The 21,322-nt window shown below is 39.0% G+C and overlaps 1 protein-coding gene across 1 annotated transcript in view; it reads left to right on the forward strand.

The window, feature by feature from the left end:
* LMBRD1 (LMBR1 domain containing 1) overlaps positions 1-21,322 on the forward strand; it is a 153,352-nt gene that overhangs the window by 122,025 nt on the left and 10,005 nt on the right. Inside the window, exons 12-14 of the mRNA XM_038743159.1 lie at positions 546-650; positions 1,271-1,420; positions 10,101-10,170. Coding sequence (XP_038599087.1) covers positions 546-650; positions 1,271-1,420; positions 10,101-10,170 — 325 coding nt within the window. The remainder of the gene's footprint in view (positions 1-545; positions 651-1,270; positions 1,421-10,100; positions 10,171-21,322) is intronic.

Here is a 21,322-nt window from a genome sequence, read left to right on the forward strand (position 1 = left end):
CATAGGCTATAAATAAAGAACAAAATTTGCATTTTAGACTAAAATGTAAATACTAACATGAAATATTGCCTAGTATTTAACATCAGAAATTAAAATTTGCCATCAGAATTATATACATGGTAGGTTTAAAAAAAAAGCTACTATTAGAGTCTGCATATATTGTTTCCTCTCCCCTTGCAATCTCATTATTTGAATCTACCTAGAAGCACTCTTGGTATTAATAGTTATTAGTAGAATTAGAAGAATAAAGATATGTTTGATAGTATTTTCTACTTGATAGGCTTCCCTATAATGGAATTGGCATATAAATTTTGGTGTAAAATTTTTTAATAAAAATATAATTTAATTGAATCTGTTTTCTGAATTTTTAAAAAATACACAAACTATTAGTCCCATGAGTGGCAACTTTCAATCTGCCACGGAGTACTAATTGATACGTAATGAGTTGAAGAACACCTCCTTATAATGTGAACTTTGTATATTTTGATAAAATTTCTGCTATGACATACTGCCTTTGGTATTCAAATTTAATTTTTATTTTTCAGGTTTTCCCACTTGATTACATCCTTATTACAGTTATCATAATATACTTTATTTTTACTTCAATGGCGGGGATTCGGAATATTGGTATATGGTTTTTCTGGATAAGAGTAAGTATAGGAGACTATCTTTTCTCACTGTCTAAAATCATTCATTTCTGGGGATTAAATAACTTTCCCTTGGAGACAGAGAAAAGAGCACACTTGCTGTAAGGATTTCTGTACTGTGTAACTGATTTGTGGCAACTCATTGGATATTTAAACTGAACATATATATCAGAAGCTGTTATAAGTATATTGTTATCTTTAATATATGGATATTATAGAAGTTTTAGAGCTCCCAGTATTCAGTATATTAATCTATGTTAATTGTTAAAATTTAGGCGTAATTTTTAAGCTCAAGCTTTAGGCATCTGACTTCATGTTAATTTTCCTTTGAGAGTATTAAGGTGAGATTTTAGCTTTAATTCTGCCTTATTCAAATTGTTAGCCTCCAAATGTACAGTTTAAGAAATGTTTACTATAGGAAGTGATATAGCTCATAAGCTGATCTTAGAGCCCTATATAGGATTTTAATAAGCAACTATGTGGATTGTAGAAGGAAAGATCTGAAATGTAGCTCTTACAAATAATAGTTATTTGGAAAAAGAATGAATATATGATTTTGTTAAAATTATCACTTAGTAAACAGTACTATTGCTGTTCTATGACTACTGTCATTTTTTTTTCAGTTGTATAAGATTAGAAGAGGAAGAACTAGGCCACAGGCTCTTCTGTTCCTCTGCATGATACTTCTGTTGATTGTTCTTCACACAAGTTATATGATATATAGTCTTGCACCCCAGTATGTTATGTACGGAAGCCAGAAGTACCTAATACAGGTAAGGATTCTCAAATTAGTTTTTATTCCAAGTTCATGGAACAATTTTTTAAGCAAAATTATGAGGTAATATTTTTGGGATTATTTTATTGATTAAAGTAACATTTAAATCATTTTATTTTCATATGCTATCATTAATAATTTTTTTCAACCTGCCTTAAATAGCTTAACAATTTAAATCTGACAATTTATTAAAACTCTGAACATTTCCTTTTTAAACAACATTATTCCAAGGTAATTGCAGTAATATACGCTCCCAAAGGAACCAGTATAAAAGAGCATAATATGTCAGGTCCCATAGTGCCTTGTTCCTAAAGGGAACTGCTCAATTAACTCTGCTGGGTTAATTCACATGTACCCAGCACTTCACCCAGAGTGTAGAATATGACTCATGAAATTCTAGCCTAAGTAATGGAAAAAGAAAAAGGACCCTGAATTCAAGCTTTTAAAACTTTAATGTGCCTACTAGAAGAGTGCTTTTCTCTGAATTCTTAGCACTCTTCTAGTCTTTCTAGTGTCCAATTTTATCTAGGCTTTCTACTTTGGATAGTAATAGCTCTATGGTAACTCATAGAATGTTTTGTTGAAAAAGTCTCATTTAGTTTGAGTGGTTCCATTATGCTTTTAATTTCTCATCCTCTACATATTAGTTTTGGGAACCTGGTTGCTTTATTCTCCCTAGTTTGCGATCCAGTGGCTAAACATCGTATTAATGTCCCTGGTTTATATTTTGGGCCAGAAGAGGTCAGATTCAGCTTTTCCTTGGAAGACATGTGCTTCTTTCATATTAGCTGTTAGAACTGTTACATATGACCTTCAAATATTTGTAAGGGCATATGCTTCAATGCAAGGGTTCTCCCACCTGCTCTTCAACTCTACTCTGTGTCCTGTAACTGTCTCTAACTGCCCCCTGCCAATTCACTCTCCTCTGTTAAAAGCATTTGAACTCACTCTCTTCCCCTTTCTTACCATCATCTTTTCAGCCTGTCTCTCTCTCTCTTGAGTAATTTATTTGTTTCAGACTTCAAAGACAGCTTTCCCTCTACTTAAAAAAAATCATTTTCTGTTATGTACTCCATTATTTGCCCAGCTGTTTCATCCTGATGCCTTTTCCGTTATTCTTTCCTACACTGAACTACCTGTAAATAATTTTCGTCTCCCAATAAATTGTAAGCTCCCTGCATGTATCTGTCTTGCTCATTTTACTCTCTACCAAACACTTAGTTCATTGCTTGACATTCAGGAGGCACTTCATAAATATATTTGATTAAAGGCACATTTCTAATATTTTCTTTACCATTTTTGTTCCCTTTAAGAGACTTGTCATAATTTTTTTAATGGTATTTATTAGGCACTTAATATGTACTAGGCATTGGGTAAATAGAAGCTAATCAGATTGGACACAGTCCATGTCTCACATGGGGCTTGCAGTATTAATCCCCATTTTACAGATGAGGAAACAGAGGCCCAGAGAAGTTGAGCGACTTGCCCAAGGCCACATAGCAGACAAGTGACAGAGCTGGAATTAGAACCCAGTTCCTTCTGATTTCTAGGCCCATGCTTTATTCACTAGGCCATGCTGCTTCTCATAGTCATAATGATGACAAAGCAGAATAGTGGTTCTTGTAGTAGTTTGTTTCATTCTAGATCCTAATAATAATCCTAATAATAATTCAATAACTAGTTGAATTAATATAGAGAAGACAATGCCAGACATTTTTTTTAATTATGCCAGGCCTGTAAGATTTTTGTTTCTTTTCACTTTAAAGGTGGAGAGAAGCTTAGTAGTCTTCTCATGCTATCAAAAATTTCAGTGAAATTATCAAAAATTTATGTGCTTCTACTATAGAACTAATTGAGATGGTATGATGAAGCATAAAAGGGGGGAAGGGCTGGAGCTGATCTAGCTAAGCCTGGGCAGATGGTTGATAGATGTCAGGCTGAGAGAAGGATGGGGGTTGTTTCTGGGAACTAAGTTGTGAGAACTAACAGTAAGTCCACATTGAAAGCTGTGGGAAAATAAAGATATTAGATCCCTTTAAAATTTTGTGGGCTTTATGTACTTGCAAATTCTTGTATACAAACTGAAGAGAAAATTGGAAAATATTATTTTAAAACCATTTGGATGTGGATCAATTTTGCCAAATGATACTTTCCAAATTTGGAAGGTGCTAAAAATTTTCTTCAGTGCTCTTTATTCAATTCTTAAGGCTTGTGGCAAAGTTAAATGATTGTCACATTCACTACATAAATGAGATAGAGATGCTATTCCTGTACACTACTGTTGCTAACATTATCAATAATCCTTTCAACCCCACACCTATGGGGAGCTTGTCTTCTTGGTTAGTTGCTTTAACAGTTGGGTACAGGGACTTGAGGCTGCCTGACACCTTTTACTGAAAGAATTGTCCAGTTGCTGAATGCTTCTTGAAAGATTAATCAGTTTATCACCATTCCAAAGACATGTCGTCTTGGAGACATCAATAAGTGCTTATCATAGTCCTTCTCTTTGCTGTCACCCCACTTCACCTCACTATATAGCAGCTGCTTGTATAGCTTGCTGTCTCTAACACAATTCCACTCTGAGAAAGCAAGTATTCACTGAAGCTAATCTGTGCTGTCTTGGCTTAGTGGCTCTCTTGGCTTGGCAGCATGGCTTAGTGGAAAGAGCACGGGCTTGGAAGTCAGAGGACATGGGTTCTAATTCCAGCTCCGCCACTTGCGTGACCTTGGGCAAACCATTTAACTTCTCTGTGCCTCAGTTAACTCATCTGTAAAATGACTAAGACTGAGCCCCATGTTGGACATCCGGATTATCTTGTATCTACCCTTAGAACAGTGCTTTGCAGATAGTAAGCGCTGAACAAATGCCATCATTATTATTATTATTATTACTATTACCCCTGCTCTTACAACAGTGCTTGGCACATAGTAAGCACTAAACAAATACCATTCATTCATTCATTTGGTCATAATTATTGAGTGCTTTCTGTTTGCAAAGCACTGTACTAAGCGCTTGGAAAGTACAATTCGGCAACAAATCATCATTATCATCATCACTGTATTATCATCATAGTAACCTTCCTAATGAACCAGTCCTTAGTTTTCCTCACCTCAGTACTAACCTTTTTTTTTGGGGGGGGGGGGGGAGGAGGGGGCACTTGTTAAGCACTTACTCTGTGCCAGGTACTCTGCTGAGTGCTGACTAGATATAAGATAAACCAGGTTGAACACACTCCCTGTCCCATATAGGGCTATAGTCTAAATCAGCTAGAGGAGGATTTAAGCTCCATTCTATAGATGAGGTAACTGAGACAGAGAGATGCTGATTGATCCAAAGTACACAGGAGGCAGGTGGCAGAGTTGAGATTAGAACCCGAGTCCTCTGTAGTCCAGCCCTGTACTCTTTCCATTAGGCCACACTGCTTCCCTACCAAAAAGGTAGGTTCTTAGCCTTCCTCAGTTTTCATTCACTTGCTCCTCTGCATATCTCTAGGTGGATAATTCCCAAATCTATCTCTCTAGCCTTTACACCTCATCTGACCTTCAGTCCCACATCTCTTGCCTCTATGTCACGTCCACTCGGTTGTCCCCCCGGTACTTAACAAATCTAAATTAGCCTGCATATCCAGCAGCCCTTCCCCTGGTTGCCCACCAACCAAGAGGCCTGCGGTCCTGGTCAAGCATGAAACAGATGGTTGACATTCTCAAAGGGACCACCCTCTTTTACCAACCCCCACCCCCAAATCCCTATTATCTGACAACAGGAGAGATCTTTTGATTTGAACAAGGAGTCTATTTCCATACCAAGACAATCTGCAGGCTGCCTGTCCCATTGAGGGCTCAGTCTTATTGCCCACAGTTCAAGAGCCCCATTCACACAGTCTGCTGTGCAGACCTAGACTGCTTGCATGATACACATGTTTGGCATGATCCATGCAAGAGAGTCTCTTCTTACATAAAAATCCTCATCTTCTGTGCATGCTTGGTCATCCTGTTGAGACCACATGGTCAGCTTAATTGGGGCAGTGGTGGTCACTCTGTGGTCACTCTGTGGTCACTCCTGTGGGTGGTTCATTTGAAGTCCTGTTCCTCTCTGCTGCTGAAAAGCCTAGAATACAAGCCCTTGACCAGAAATGTCAACACTAACCCCTTTGTTCCCTTTTGTTTGTGACTGCGAAAACGGAATTCCTCAATTTTCCTTCTAAGCTGTTCTTACTTTCTCTTTTTAATCACAAATACTACCATTCTCTATGTCCCAGAATCCTGCAACATGCCTCCTTTCTTTCATGGTCAGCCAGATGCAACCAATTCTTCTTACATATCTCCCAGATCTGTTCCTTCCTCTCCACCCTGATGAAATTTCTGTCCATATTGTGGTTAGGCTATTGGCTCAGCCTCCTCATTATGTCCCTGCCTCTATCTCTTCTCCAGTATACGATACACACGGCGGCATGGAAAATATTCTCGAAGCATTTTTCGGTCTACGTCCCCTTTAAAATCTTCCTGTAGCTTCCTGTGTCTCTTCAAATCAAACAAGTTCCTCCCAATCAGCTACAAAAGTTTCAGCCATCTCACTCCATCATACCCGTCTCCTCTCCACCTACTATTCTTAACTTGGTCCCTTTGCCCTTCTTAAGCCAATCTTCTAGCAGTTCTTCACTCTTGACTTTGTCACCCCCATCCCTTCGATTTCACTGCTTCCCCATTTCACTATTTCCAGCAGACTACAGCTCTTCCTACATTCAAAACCATCCCAAATCCCACCTCTTACGAGCCTTCCTCAATTAATTCCAGTAGCACTTTGTAAACCCATCGGCCAACTGTAGCTCAGCACTCCCAGATATGTCTATTCAATTGTATATTCAATTACATATTTCAACTTCTTATATTTTTAGTTCAGACATGTAATTGCTCTCCTCCACTTCAAAGCCTTATTGAAAGCACATCTCCTCCAGGAAGCCTTCCCTGACTGAGCCCTCCTCTCTTCTTCTCCCACTCCCTTTTGTACCGCTTGTACTTGCTCCTTCATTCATCCTTTCTCCCTTCCCCACAGCACATATACATCTGTAATTTATTTATTTATTTAAATTAATGTTTGTGTCCACCTCTAGACTGAGCTCGTTTTGGGCAGGAATGTGTCTGATGTTATATTGTACTCTCCCAAGTGCATAGTACAGTGCTTTGCACACAGTAAGCACTCAGTAAATATGATTAATAATAATCTTTGTCTTCACTAGAGCATATCTTCCTTGTGGGCAAGGAACATATCAATTCATTCTCTATTTTCCAAGCACCTAGAACAGTGCCTTTCACCAAATGGGTGCTCACATTTATGGCAGTAGGACTTCTCATCTCTACAGAACTCACAGCCAAACTTGTGATTTCAGTTTGTTCTATAACTTGATGCCATATTGGCTACCTTGTATTTTGCCTGCAAGCCTCCCAAAAGGCATATTGGCTGTCTTGATTTAGATCAATGTCTTAGGTCTCATAATTCTATAGCAGGTTATAAATATTTATGACAAGCTCTGGCTGAGCAAGATTTCTGTAATGTATTTATAGCAGTAGCCTGAGAGGCAAAATGGACCAAATCTCTTGTATGTCATTGTGTTCTTGTGCATATCAGGACTATAATCTTCCGATTCTGGGATCTTTATTATATGTTATCTGGAATGGAATAAATTAAACATTTGATGTTGTTATGAGGAAAATGTCAGGCACCTTCAATTCTGATTAGGCTGGCTGATCAACCAGGGAACAGCCCTGGGAATCTTGGTGAACTTTTCAAGATAGACAACATTATTTACTTAACACAGCATCCCAATTATGCTCTTCTGCTTAGCACTCTTTCAAGATAATGCCATTTAATTTTAATGACATAATAGTATAGCATACTTTGAGACCACTGCAAAGTTTGCTGTGGTCTAAAACATCCCCCTTCCTTTCTTCTACATTTGAAGACACTGAGTAATGCCTCTTTTAATTTAGCATTAGATAATGACAGATCTCTAGTGTATTACTGTATTGAGAAAAGCAGTGTGGCTTAGTGGAAAGAGCACAAGACTGGGAATCAGAATACGTGGATTTGAATCCCAGCTCCACCATCTGCCTGCTGTATGACCTTGGGCAAGTCATTTACTTATTTTTTACCTTAATTTCCTCATCTTTAAAATGGGAATTAAATACCTGTTTTCTCTTCCTCTTAGACTTGAGTCCCATGCGGCACAGGGACTGTGGCCACTCTGATTATTCTGTATCTACCTCACACTTTGCACAGTGCTTGGTGCAAAATAAGCACTTAACACATACCATACTCAATATTATTTAGACCAAGGAACCTTCGTTGAGTAGGGTGAAAAAGAAACAAATTATATACATATATACTCCAAAAAATCTGATTCAAAATACAAAATCACTTTGCTAGAAGACCGTGTAACTTTATTTCTTATCAATGTTTTAAAATGTACATTTTGCCCAATGTTTGGAACTTGGAAAAGCATTAATATATACTTTGCATTATACTTCATTTAGGGCTTTGCTATGCAATAACCTTATCTCCTGCTTGGTCTATAGAAACACTTGTCACATCAGTAACAGATTGAAAATGTTTTTAATGGTGTTTAAGCAATTACTAGGTGTCAAGCACTGTTATGTGTGCTGGGGGTAGATGCAAGTTAAGCAGGCTGAACACCGCCCCCGTCCCACAACGGGATCACAGTCTAAGTAGGAGTGTCTCCATTTTACAGTTAAGGAAATTGAGACACAGATAATTGAAGTAGCTTGCCCAAGTCATATAGTAGGCAGGTGGCAAAGCTGGAATTTAGAACCTTGGTCCTCTGACTCCCAAGATGTGCTCTTCCCATTTGGCCATGCTTCTTCCTAATTATGTGATATGTGCCGTAGTGCAAATAGTGGATAACTTATTCAGAAGACTGTCTCGCTCTCTCACTTGCCCTTCCCTCCTTCAGGATGCCAGCTTATAGGTGCCAATTCATATTCGTCTCTGGTTTTTGTCTTAATCCTCCATAATGCGTTAGGAAATCCCATGTTCATCTCATTACTTGTTGTACATCTCAGGTCAGCATTATAGACTTAGCTGTCTTTTGGCTTGTTGTTTTTATACGAAACTGATGGCCGCCACTAGAGGGGACTCCTGGTTGTTAACTAATATTGCATTTAAAATACTATGTGAAAATAACCCCCTATAGCTGTCTATTCTTTAGTTTTGCTTTTGTGGAGCCAATTAAGGAAGAATATAGAAGCAGGCCTCTGAGATAGCTCTTAAATTTCTTTGGCATTCACAGATTGAACAAAGAGATCTGCCTGTACATCTTAGTGGATGTACTACTGGGTTAATGGGATTTTGTCAATTTTCATTCATTGACTAAAAGGTGAATCAGATGCTAAATCATTGCATCTTTATAAATAGTTTTAACCTGTCGATAGTATTTGTATGCTTACACCATCATCATCATCATCATCAATCGTATTTATTGAGCGCTTACTGTGTGCACAGCACTGTACTAGGCGCTTGAGAAGTACAAGTTGCCAACGTATAGAGACAGTCCCTACCCAACAGTGGGCTCACAGTCTAAAAGGGGGAGACAGAGAACAAAACCAAACATACTAACAAAATAAAATAAATAGAATAGATATATACAAGTAAAATAAATAGAGTAACAAATATGTACAAACATATATACATATATGCAGGTGCTGTGGGGAAGGGAAGGAGGTAAGATTGGGGGGATGGAGAGGGGCACAAGGGGGAGAGGAAGGAAGGGGCTCAGTCTGGGAAGGCCTCCTGGAGGAGGTGAGCTCTCAGCAGGGCCTTGAAGGGAGGAAGAGAGCTAGCTTGGCGGATGGGCAGAGGGAGGGCATTCCAGGCCCGGGGGAGGATGTGGGCCGGGGGTCGATGGCGGGACAGGCGAGAGCGAGGTACAGTGAGGAGATTAGTGGTGGAGGAGCGGAGGGTGCGGGCTGGGCTGTAGAAGGAGAGAAGGGAGGTGAGGTAGGAGGGGGCGAGGGGATGGACAGCCTTGAAGCCCAGGGTGAGGAGTTCTGCCTGATGCGCAGATTGGTAGCCACTGGAGAGAACACTGTTGAGAACACTGTAATAAGACTCTTGGGGAGCATAGTAAAATTAGTAGACATGATACTTGTCCTCAGTGTCACCCAGTTTTTAGTGCCAAGTGTCTAGAAATTTTCATAGTCCTTAATGCAGACTGCCCATGTAGCATTGGTTTATGGTAGTCATTACTGCTGATGGTGATCCTAAAAAGTATACATCTGAGATCCATATGATTGTCTTAAAGCTCCTTCCAGTAATGTATACTCCAAAAATTCTTTATTGAACCATCTAAATGGTTTGAATGTTACCTTGTGTTATACGTCTAACTTAAGTTCTAGGAGTCTAAGAAGCAATGAAGACATTTTAAGTTTGTCTCCATGCTCTCTCGCATCATAATCAATAGTGTTTGTGGAACATCTGCTGAGTTGAGCACTGTACTAAGTAATTGGGAAAAGACAATAAAAGCAAAAGGTACATTTCTTATTTTCAAAGAGCTTGCATTGTATGAGAACTGAATGTTCTGTGCCTGTAATTTATTTCAATGAGAAAGTGGAAAGAAGAAACTGATCATGTAAAAATATTTTTCTTCCTCTACTACCCCTCCCAGAGTAATGTGACGCACAAAGGAAACTCAACATCATTCATCCCTAAGAAATGTGATGCAGATGCTCCTGAAGGTAAGATGGATTTTGAAACTTTTCTGAAGTGGATTTAAAAGTAATCGCACCGGAGCGTTATCCCGAACTTGAGTTTAGGGAGACTCTTGGGGTATTTATACTCCGAAGTAAGAGATTAGAATGGTAGTACCGTAATTTGGAATCTCTGCTCAAGAGCAAAATGACCTGAAGTTTTGTGACTGAGAGTCTGCACAAAATAGTGGTTTGTGGAGTGCCATTTGTATTCTGCGGTTCCTGCTTGCATATGGAGTGTTGTGTATAGGGTATGGAATATTGAGAGGCCTAGTGGAAAGAGCATGGGCCTGGAATGAACTAATCAATGGCATGTATTGAGATCTTACTGTATTCAGGGTACTGGAAGGCAAAGGACTTGGGTTGTAATCCTGGCTTTACCTCTTGCTTCCTGTGTGACCTTGGGAAAATTGCTTAACCTCTCTGTGCATCAGAGTTCTCATTTGTAAAATGGGGATTTAGTGCATGTTCTCCCTCCTACTTAGTCCCTGTCCCATATAGAGCTCGTAGGCTATGTCTAACCTGATTATCTACCCCAGTGCTTAGTTGACTGCGTGACACAGAGTAAGCCCTTGAATTTTATGGGCGTTATCATTATTATTTGTGCAGTGGACAAATGGGTGGGCAGGAGTGCAGGCATCACAAAGTGAGCATACAAGTTTTTTATGATCTGCAATCCAACACCAATGCTGTGAAATAGAGCCATTACTCAGCGGGCAGTTCCCTTGGTTGCTGCTGAGTTCCCTGCGGTCCCCTTTAGTCAGAAACTTCCAAGATTGATACTGGACTTATCTACAGTGCAGCACACTCTGGATTGTTCTTCAATATTATATTCTCAACACAAGAAAACACACATTCCCCACCCACAATGAGCTTACAGTCTTGCAGCAGACAGGTCTCCTACTTAGAGATTTGGGACTAGAACCCAGGCTCCTGATTCTCAGTCCCAAATTTATGACTCTCCACACCCCAAGTCTCCTCCATGGGCAGAATTTGAAGAACAAATTTATTTCAATAAAAACCGGTGGGAGCTTCATTTTGAATTTGGGATCTCTTCCATCAGGAATCAGCAGTGGGTTGTAGTCTGGGGTCGTGAATGTAGATCGTGGCTTCCATCCACAATTCGTGGATCCCACATTTGTCTGCTGAGTCAAATCATCACCAAATTCCTACAGTTCCAGCTCGCGGCACCACTGAGTGCCTTACATAAACACCATGCACTTCGTAGGGAACTCACATGGCCTCAGACCATTTATATGGAAGGGCCGAATGGGTTAGCTGGCATCTGCGGTAATATCTGTTAGCGTTATACTAGCATGCTTGATTCTTCCAAATCAGATCTGTAATAGGAATTCATGGAAGCTCATGGTATACTACTTTCCTTTGGGTTTATGTACACTTAGCTATTACTGGCCAATAAATTATTCCATATTAGTCACATTTATTGAATGCTCACAATGCATGGAGCACCGTACTAAGTGCTTGGGAGAGTACAGTATAACAGATTTGGTAGACATATTCCCTGCCCATAAGGAGCTTACAGTCTAAAGGAGGAAGGTGTTCAGCAAATCTATTTACAGTATGTTCAGGCCCTGCAGGTCCAACAGATGATTCTTCCCTCTTCCAATCTAAACTATTCATTTATATATGTTAGAGACTTAAATGGTTTCCCCTTAACAATTTAAGAAATCCTTTATTTGAATAATATTTATAGCTAGCCCTACAAGGTAAAATCTTGAACAAAAGATTGTCATCTTCTGTTACCCTCCTCTTGTTCAATTCCCACCTTGTCTTTGTATAAATGACAGGTAATTGATTATAGTTAATCTTGTGCTCTTAATTCCTTGTCCCAGGTTTTTTTCATCTTCTCTTCCCTCCAGAGATGTGATATATGAACTCAATCCAATTGCTTAGTGTATTCTTCCATTTTTGTAAGGTGCTTTATAAATCTAAATACTATATAAATAAGTATAGATATTGTAATCTGTGCCCAATTTTGCATCCTAGAGTACATTTCTCCTTGTAGGGTAATATTTGATGTTTCTATATGTTTTTTGGGCCTTAGGGTTTGCAGTTTTAGGTTAAATAACAGTGAGAGGTTAAATAATTTATCTTAAAGGCAGGTATTATTATCTCAGTAGCTCACCAAATGGGATGAATACTGTGGGGGGTAAAGAGCTGCAGAACCTGCTAGAGGGGACATGTAGGTGATAGCTAGCTGACATCCAAGCCTCTGTTCCTTCTTTGCTCCCTGCCCTTTTTCCATAATTAGATTTTGGGTGGCTGTTATCGAGTACTGACTCTTTTCCCACCATTTGGTCTTTACTATTGCTTAGTAAATCATATTTGTTGAGCACTTACTGTATGCACAGCACTGTCCTAAGTGCTTGGGAGAGTACTATATAATAGAGTTGATAGATGCATTCCTTGCATCTAGACAGTGAGCTTAGTCTAGAGGTGATAGACTGTATAAACTATGGATGTGTACGTAAATGCTGTGGGGCCGAGGAGGGGGGAGCGGGGTGAATAAAGGGTGCAAATCCAAGTGCAAGGGCGATGCCGAAAGGGAGTGGGAGAAGGGGAAATGTGGCCTTAGGGAAGTCCCCTTGGAAGAGATGTACTTCTAATAAGACTTTGAATGTTGGTAGAGTGGTCTCTCAGATAGATATAAATGGATAGGGTATTCCAGACCACAGGCATACGGTAAAAAGTGCTCAAGACTTTTGAACCCCCAAAATAGCAGTACTCCACACCACTGAGGCAGTGCTCAATAGCCACTGATCAAAATACCCTCCTTATACAGAGAGCCCTAAATTACCTTGACATCCAACAACCCTGTGACCCTACCCTGCTCTGTCTTGGGAGCACCTCATCTCTAAATGAATACTCTTCCGTTAGGATTATCAACTGCATCAGAATTTATCACAACACAGTTCATATTCCTGTCACCCACTCATTCTTGCACCATAGGGGTGGTTCCTTACTAATAAGGGGGAAATGATCCTATACCTCTAGGCTGTCTATCATGAATGGCTATCTGTAAAGGTCTGAGACATCCAAGACTAGGAACATTCATTCCCTAACTACTTGTTTATAGGAACAGAGAGTAGCAGAGCTGAGGAAGAAGGTATTGGCCACCGCAAAGACAAACCATATATCTATCTATCTATACATTCATATAGATAGATATCAGTCTTGCCTTGGAACTAAAGGTTAGACTATAACAATTTTCTTCTGAAAATTGCTAAAGTAAATTTAGGATAACAGCCTTTCCTTTCTCTTCAAAGGGAAGCTGGAGAGGGGAAAAATGTACCTCGGCCAGAGACCCTGTGGAAAGGGGATGGTGTGGAGGAAAAGAGGAAACTAGGTTGTGGAACTCATCTGGCAAGGCCAGATCTTTAGGTAGCTCTGATTCCTTGGGTGCACCTGTTAAGGTTATCTGATCAGTCAGTGGTATTTACGAGTGCTTACTGTATGCAGAACACTACACTAAGTGTCTAGGAGATTACAGTATAGCACAGTTAGTAGGCATATTCCTTCCCCAAGGAAATTTACAGTGTAGAAGGAGAGGCATATTAAAAGTGTGGTTAGGAATGTAAATCCTGTGAGGCTTAAAGTGGGGTGAATATAAAATGCTCAAAGGGTATAAATCCAAGTGCATGGGTGACTCCCATTGAGGTGGTATTAGAGTGTGGAGTGGTAGTTCGTTTAAAGGCACCATTAAATCAGGAATACTGTAATGAAGATGACTTATTTTTAACACCCGTTGCAATTTAAGGTTGCATTTTTGATATTTTTGAAATTTCCTGTGGTTCTGGGTTGGTGTGGGAATTACAAATGCTTCAGTAGGTATACTCTCAGCAGCTGTTGGTGAATAATTTTGGAAAAGTACAGAACGTCAGCTCCTTGGACAGGGAACGTATCTACTAATTCTTCTATGTTATACTCTCCCAAGTGCTTAGTACAGTGCTCTGTACACAGTGAGTGATCAATAAATACCATTGATTGAGTCTTTATGTTTAGAATAGCCCTTTTCTTGTGATTGCCTATTTAGAACATCAGCTACCTCTGATGTCTTTCCTTTATCATCCCCCTAAATCTAATCCATAGTAGATTTTGTGCTGACCTGATCCTCTATACTGGAAAACTGTCATCTAGACAGTAAAAAGCTTGTTACGGGCAGGCAATGTCTGCTAATTCTGCTGTATTGTACCTTCCAAAACACTTAATGCAGTGCCCTTCTCATAGTAAGTGTTCAATAAATTTGACTGATAGGTACATAAACTAGGGCTCTTACTACCTTGTGCTTGAATTACTGAAGGCTCTTGGCTGACTGCACTACTTCTATCCTCTCCCCACTTCTAATCTATGAATAACAGTAAGTGCCTTTATCATCAGATACTTTTTTTGGATCGTATGACTTTTCAGGAGCCTTTAGGATTTCTAAATTGCTGCTCAAATCCAATTATAAATCCCGAATGGACTCTAAAGACTATCATACGTAGATAATACATTAATAGCTTTTTGTGAAGAAAAAATTACCAGTCCAGCTGCAAAAGGCAAAGCTTTTTTTGGTAAGATGAATGAAATTTAAACTTATTAAAAGTGCCTTGACCAGTCAGAAATTAAAAATTCCTTTTTCCCAGAAATAATGGTAGACATTGGAAAGCAAAGTCATAAAGCAATATATGCATTATCCTTAGAGCAGATCCTTAGCTTTCTTGTCTAGGAATCAAAATTATGGCTCTATCCTTCCTTCTTTATAATTAATACCTTTTACTTTGATCACAAAACATTAGGAAGCTCTTTGCATTGTTCATATTATGGAAGGACCTTTCTAATAATAATAATAATAATAATAATGACGGCATTTATTAAGCACATACTATGTGCAAAGCACTGTTCTAAGCATTGGGGAGGTTACAAGGTGATCAGGTGGTCCCATGGGGGGCTCACAGTCTTAATCCCTATTTTACAGATGAGGTAACTGAGGCACAGAGAAGTTAAGTGACTTGTCAGCTGTGTGACTCTGGGCAATTGGCTTAGCCAGGAGATTTGAACCCATGACCTCTGACTCCAAAGCCCGTACTCTTTCCACTGAGCCACGCTGCTTCTCTAATGCCAAGCAGCCATGATCCAGTCAAGGAACATAAAAACTAATCACAGATTACCTTGCTTGTCTCTAATTTTAATGCTTCCAGGGGAACTTTTCCCTGGACAACCAATTATTTTAAATATTCAGAATAAGTTGCAAAAGGAAATAGATGAAAATCATCAGTGGAGGAAGTTACCTTAAGACAATTGATCCATTCACTGAATCAATATATATACTAAAAGGTAATATTTTTCCTCCCTTAAGATGTTTGGACAGTGTCTAAAGAAATAACTCTAAAATAAAAAATGCAGTGCTACATAATAATAATAATAATAATGGCATTTATTAAGCACTTAGTATGTGAAAAGCACTGTTCTAAGCACTGGGGAGGTTACAAGGGGATCAGGTTGTCCCACGGGGGGCTCACAATCTTAATCCCCATTTTACAGATTAGGTAACTGAGGCACAGAGAAGTTGTGACTTGCCCAAAGTCACACAGCTGACAATTGGCGGAGCTGGGATTTGAACCCATGACCTCTGACTCCAAAGCCCGTGCTCTTTCAACTGAGCCACACTGCTTCTCAATCTACATAATCTGAGTAATATCAAAATGCATAAGTAGGGCATTAAATGATTGTAGGAAAAATGTTTTCTGTACACGATTTTATTTGTGTAAAATTTATTCACCACTTTGTTATAACCACTTTTATTCAAATGCCTCAAAGCAATACCGTTACTGCCATGTGACTGCCATTCATTAATATAATTGTGTGCGGGGGTGAACATGGAGAACTGAATTGTACATATTTATTTTTTCAAAATTTTGCTTTCCAAGTGTGAAGCTAACATTTTTGCATAGTTCTTGCAGGAATTTTTTTTGTCTTGCTATTCACATATTTCCAGCAATAGGATTATAGAATTGCTTTAAGAATACTGTAGTTGGGAAAATGTCCTTATAAAATCAATTTCTTAATTGGCCAGGTCCAACAAGCTAATAATAATAATAACAGCATTTATTAAGTGCTTACTATGTGCAAAGCACTGTTCTAAGCGCTGAGGAGGTTACAGGGTGATCAAGTTGTCCCACAGGGGGCTCACAGTCTTAATCCCCCATTTTACAGATGAGGTAACTGAGGCACAGGGAAGTTAAGTGACTTGCCCAAAGTCACACAGCTGACAATTGGCAGAGCTGGGATTTGAACCCATGACCTCTGACTCCAAAGCCCAGGCTTTTTCCACTGAGCAATGCTGCTTCTCACTGATGAAGTACTGTATGGTTTGGTATAAAACATTTGATAATGTAAGGTATTTTCAACATCCAATAGCCTGTTGAATATCTTTTTTTATTGGTTTAAATCAAATATTTGGCCCCCAAATTCATTTTCATGGTGTTTTATTTTCACATGTGTTTGGAGTACTTGAAACTCCTTATTACGTTTCTTTAAAGGTTCTGTTTTTCAAGCCCTCACCCAATTTGCATCGACAATGACATTATTAAGAATTCCTAAAATCCCCTTTTACCCCTAGGCAACTACAGAATCGTGGAATAAATTTTAGCTTTGTGATCCTAAGAGACAGTCCATTTCCCAATTCAGCCAAAGGAAAATAGATCATGATTTTTCAGGGTCTCAAATTTTAAAACCACCCATAGCAATCCTTTCAGGGAAGCAGTTTAGCCTAGTGGAAAGAGTATGGGCCTGAGAGAAGACCTGGGTTCTAATCCTCACTCCTCCACTTACCTGCTGTGTGACCTTGGACAAGTCTCTTAACTGAAGCAAGTCACTGTGCCTTAGTTCCCTTATCTGCAAAATGGGGATTCAGTACCTGTTCTCCCTCCTACTAAGATTGTGAGCCCCATGTGGGACCTGATCAATCAATCAATCAATCAATCGTATTGAGCGCTTACTGTGTGCAGAGCACTGTACTAAGCGCTTGGGAAGTACAAGTTGGCAACATATAGAGACAGTCCCTACTCAGCAGTGGTCTCACAGTCTAAAAAGGGGGAGACAGAGACCAAAACCAAACATACTAACAAAATAAAATAAATAGAATAGATATGTACAAGTAAAATAGAGTAATAAATATGAACAAAATAAAATAAATAGACTAGATATGTACAAGTAAATAGAGTAATAAATATGTACAAACATATATATGTATATATATATATATGTATATATATATATATATATATATATATATACACACACACCTGATTATCTTCTTTCTACCCCCAGCACTTAATAGAGTGCTTGGCACATAGTAAGTGCTTGACAAAATACCACAATTTTGTTTCTCAACAAAATACCGCAATTACCATTACTATCTCAGTTTCTCAACACACATTAACATAGAAGGAGCAGTATGGTTTAACGGAATAAGATTAGACCTGGGTTCTAATTCCCAGGCATGAAACTTCATTCCCTTGACTTTGTAAGCATGACTTACAGGCTGTTTTGCTGGGTTTTTATGTCACCTAAAAGAAGTCAACCAAGCTTTGCTTTAATAAGTACCTTGAGTATGTTGTACATTTGGTGATGGAACAATGATAGTCCCCAGCTCTAAGATCTCAAGAGGTGAAGCTATATTTGTAATAGCTGATGAAATTTTTGGAGATTTGATACACCTGCTTCAGGACACAAGTGCTGCTTTTTAATGCTATGTAAGTGCCTACCATTGTCATCATCAGTGGTATTAAGATTTATTCTAATAATGGTGGCATTTAAGTGCTTACTATATGCCAAGCATACAAGGTAATCAGGCTGTCCCACATGGGACTCACAGTCTTAATCCCCATTTCACAGATGAGGGAACTGAGGCATGGAGAAGTGAAGTGACTTGCCCAAGGTGCAGAGTACTGTACTGAGTACTTGGGAGAATACAATATAGCAGAGTTGGTAGAAACATTCTCACCCCACAACAAGCTTACTCTATATCAAGCACTGTTAGAGACAAATCTATCAAGTAGGTCACAGTCACCATCTCTCATGGGGCTCACAGTCTAAATTGGAGGGCAGGGGATTTCATCCTCATTTTATGAATGAGGTAACTGAAGCAGAGAGAAGTTGTGACCTGCCCAAGGTCACCCAGTAAGGAAGTGGCAGAGCCAGGATTAGCACTCACGTTTTCTCACTGCTAGACCCATGCTCTTTCCTCTAGACCACACTGCTTCCAGTGGCGTGTTCAGGATCAAAGATATCAGTATTCATGTGATTTTTGTGTGCGGAATGTGAGTCAAGTCTTTTGTATATTGATTCAAATATCATAGTCTTATGTAAATTGGGGACATTTTCAGCCACTCATTTATAACTGCAAAGATAACTACAACACTAACACCTTTAACATCATCCTACTCACTTAACCACAGTCTCATCTATCCTTGCCCACCCCTCCATCTGGTCTGGAACTCCCACCCCCTTTATATAGGCAGATCTGGAATCTCCCCACCTTCAAAGCCAATTAAAATCACATCTCCAAGAGGCCTTTCCCGACAAAGCTGTCATTTCTCCTACTCCCTGTCCCTTCTGCGTCACCTGTGCACTTGGATCTTTAACTTTTAAACATTTGGTGTTTGGCTCATCTTCTAGATCAATCAGGGGTATTTATTGAGCACTTAATATGTACAGAGCACTGCACAAAGTACAGTGTACATTTGGGAGAGTACGATACAACAGAATTAGCAGTCAAAATCCCTTCCCTTAATGAGCTTACAGTCTAGAGGTGAAGACAGACATTAGTAAAAAAAAATAATTCATAACATAGTTTGAAATACGTATAGAAGTGCTGTGGGGTTGGGGCAAATGTCAAATGCCCAGAGGTCGCGGATCAAGTGTGTAAATGATGCGGAAGGGACAAGGGCAGGGAACATGTCCATATCGTACTTTCCTAAGTGCTCAGCACAATGATCTTCACACAGTAAACACTCAATAAATAACACTGATAGATTAGACTGTCTCATGAGGGACAGACTGCCAGACCTGATTTTCTAGTATCTATCACAGTTTGGAGCCTAGTACTCAGGACATATTAAGTGCTTAACAAATTTCATAGTTATGTGTTTTTGCATTTCACCAACCTGAAAAAGTTTGTAAAGCTGCCAGGGCAAAAGGGCAATTAACCTGGCTAAAAAGTTCCCAGGTGCCTTGGGTGTTAGAGTTTCTCAGACTGTTAAAGAAGCACTCAAAGAATCTCTCTTACTTTTTAAGAGTAACAAGCAACAATGAGGGAAGTAAAGGAAGAAAGGTATTAATGAATGAATAATTAACAAGCTGTACTTGCATCTCTTCATTACAATAATCCATTGATTACTTGCAGGAGATTGGTTAGAGAAACCTTAACAACCAGAGTTGTTAAGAAGCCCAATTGCCTTAGGTTTCGCTGCAGCCCACCTCTTCCCTTTCTCCTCTGCTAAAAGTGCTAATATTCAGTGAAATAGACAAAAGGAGGTTTCACAGAGAGAAACACTCTCTGTGCCCAGTGACAGCTACACTTTAGAGCAGTAGAAGGTTTATCCTCTAATTTCATTCAGTTGTATTTTATTGAGTGCTTACTGTGTTCAGAGCACTGTACTAAGCGCTTGATTTGTGGCCATCCAGGATTTTTCCCTGTTGGAGATAGGTAACAAGTCACTGAAGAGGTGGATTGTGATTACTAATGACCAAAGAGACAATAGGGTTAAATATGGGTCCCACCACTCGCACAAGTATGGGTTTAAACAATAGTAAATAGACAAATTGGTGAACAAAAAACTTGCAAATACCAAGGCACAATTGTAGCTGGACAATCTGAAGGTAAATTGGGAACATTATGACATTACTCTAGTAATGGACTCTTATGTGGATTCATTTTAAATGAATGTTAAAAACTCCTAAAAGTGTGGCAGTTTTCACAGAATAGGTAGAGGGTATTTGTATATTTTTCAGAAGGATTTACTAGAATTTGAATAATGGGCTTTGTGTTCATCAGTAATGCAAGACTTGGAACTGCTCCTACACTTGTTTTTTGTTGTTGTTTTTTAGATCACTTCCCTTTTTTGAACTAAAACCTATTCATGAAATAGCAATCTAGAGGGTTTGAGTTTTTTCCTTACTATTTTCCTTCTTTTGTCTATTTCACTGAATATTAGCATTTTTAGCAGAGGAGAAAGGGAAGAGGTGGGCTGCAGCGAAACCTAAGGCAGTTGGGCTTCTTAACAACTCTGGAAAGGAGTTGAATTGGTGGGAGTAGTTTGGAAAATGTGGTTTAAAAAATGTTTTAGGATTATGTCAATTTCTACTATCTATACCTCTATTGAAAGAGAATTAGCAATGATGAATATAGGCAGTAAAAACACCAAATGTACATAGCTCAGTGGAAATAGCCTGGGCTTGACAGTCAGAGGACATGGGTTCTAATCCCGGCTCTACCACTGGTCAGGTGTGTGACTTTGGGCAAGTCACTTAACTTCTCTGTGCTTCAGTTACCTCATCTGTAAAATGGGGATTAAGACTGTGAGCCCCATGTGGGACAATCTGGTTAATTTGTATTCCCCCAGAGCTTAAAACAGTGCTTGGCACATAGTAAGCGCTTAACAGTCATTATTATTAATAGCTGAAAGCAAGTATTTCCAGTACCCAATGTGCCTTTCTATAATCTGTGGGAGAGTAGTGTATTTCCTAAATTCATCTGAACTTTTTTTAATATCAGAGACTCTTGATAGAAACTTAAGAATCACAGGCAGGTATTTAATCACATAAAAAGAGCCATAATGGAAATATCCTTATTAAGTTTATTTGTGGCCCTATATTATTGAATGACTGGCTGAATAGTAATGATATTCCACACTGCAATTCAGAAGGCAGTGTCTTAGTTGAAGTTCAGTACGGTTTATTTACTATCTTGTAGGGAGCTTGCTGCAATCTTCCCCCAGTGTGTTAGGAAGCAGCTTGCTAAATACCTGGAATGAGAAATTTTAGGTTACATATATTTATGTGTGTGTGTGTGTGTGTGTGTATATTTGTATATATACATATATGTGTGTGTGTGTGTGTGTATACATATAATAAT

Source organism: Tachyglossus aculeatus, chromosome 1 (genome assembly GCF_015852505.1).
Source record: "Tachyglossus aculeatus isolate mTacAcu1 chromosome 1, mTacAcu1.pri, whole genome shotgun sequence".
Lineage (NCBI taxonomy): Eukaryota > Metazoa > Chordata > Mammalia > Monotremata > Tachyglossidae > Tachyglossus > Tachyglossus aculeatus.